Genomic DNA, 1,213 nt, shown 5'->3' with positions numbered 1-1,213 from the left:
AGAAGGAGAGTCATGTAGCATTTGTATTTCAATATCGAAATATACAAAAACAAAAGAGAGAAATGATTCAAAATCTTCTCTCTTTTCCCTGTTTTTTTCTTGTACTTCTTCAAATTTGGCACCAAAATTTCATTTATTTGGCACCAAATTTTCATGTGTATTTACATTTTATGCTGAAATTTTACCAATTAGAAGGTCAACAAAAAAACCCACCAAGTCCAGCTTCCTCAAACCGAACTGTACTCACTGTAATAATCATGGTCAATCTCAGAGGCGGCAAAGAGCCGTTGATTAAACTCATCGCTCATCTCATCGGGCACGAACGCCGTCCTACAAAGCGGGCACGTCTTCTGATCGTGGTCCATCCAACGGTCCAAACACGCCCGGTGAAAAATGTGCTTGCAATTCGTCAAACACCTAATCTCGTCCTCCACCTCGAACTCGTACAGGCAGACGGCGCAGCTCTCCGGAGGGTCCCCGGCGACGTCGCGGAATTTGATGACGGGGAGAAATTCCTTGATCAGGAGGGCCGACGCGGATGGGTTTTCCGGCAGGTGGGACCCGGACTCCGGCCAAACGATGTCGTCGGTTTCGAGAAATTCGGAGAGACCCAGAAAGTGGAAGAACGAGAAAATGAGGCTTCGGATGAAGCCGAGGAGAGAGAGTGTGTGGAGGAAGAGGTTGGGGAAGACGAAGACCTCTGTGTATCCCACTGGGAAGCCCATGGAAGCGCTTTAGAGAGAGGAAGGGAGCGGACGCGGGTGGTGTTTTTAGAGAGAGAATGCCAATTGGGTCTATATATTTGAAGGCCTTTTATAGCCTTTAATTGGGAAGAGCTTCTGTTTCGGTTGCGAGGGTATATTCGATAGACTCACCGCCTGTGACTTTGTGAGTGGGTCCCAGTGGAATCTGGGCCGTGAGTGGTGGCATGGCTTGGGGTGGGCCATGTGCTTTGCTCTGGCGTGTGGGTTACTTTGAGTGTGCGTGACCGTCTTGCAACAGTCGTTAGGATTACACGAGTGGCACGTGGTAATATTGGGAAGGAGAAAGGAAGAACGGTGGGTGTTGCTTATGATTATAATCCACTAGTGTATTGTAATTAAGGACTAATTAACTATTAATCACTGTGATTATCATGTGGCTCTCATAATTGAACCAGTGATCTTTATCTGTTTAGGCGGCACTTCACTTCATTTCTTATTTCATGAATAGA

General features: G+C 46.6%; 1 protein-coding gene across 1 annotated transcript; it reads right to left on the bottom strand.

Annotated features, from left to right (window-relative positions):
* LOC137721366 (brassinosteroid-responsive RING protein 1-like) lies at positions 1-768 on the bottom strand. The gene has a single exon (XM_068460462.1). The coding sequence runs from the start codon at positions 723-725 to the stop codon at positions 228-230; it is 498 nt and encodes a 165-aa protein (XP_068316563.1). The 5' UTR covers positions 726-768; the 3' UTR covers positions 1-227.
* Between the last annotated feature and the right edge of the window lie 445 nt (positions 769-1,213).

Source organism: Pyrus communis, chromosome 16 (genome assembly GCF_963583255.1).
Source record: "Pyrus communis chromosome 16, drPyrComm1.1, whole genome shotgun sequence".
Taxonomy (NCBI): Eukaryota; Viridiplantae; Streptophyta; class Magnoliopsida; order Rosales; family Rosaceae; genus Pyrus; species Pyrus communis.
Note: the sequence above shows the minus strand (reverse complement) of the source record. Positions and strands in the feature narration are given on the sequence as shown.

What these genes read in the sequence shown, in the direction of transcription:
- LOC137721366 (XM_068460462.1), bottom strand. Translation starts at nt 725, where the DNA reads ATGGGCTTCCCAGTGGGATACACAGAGGTCTTCGTCTTCCCCAACCTC.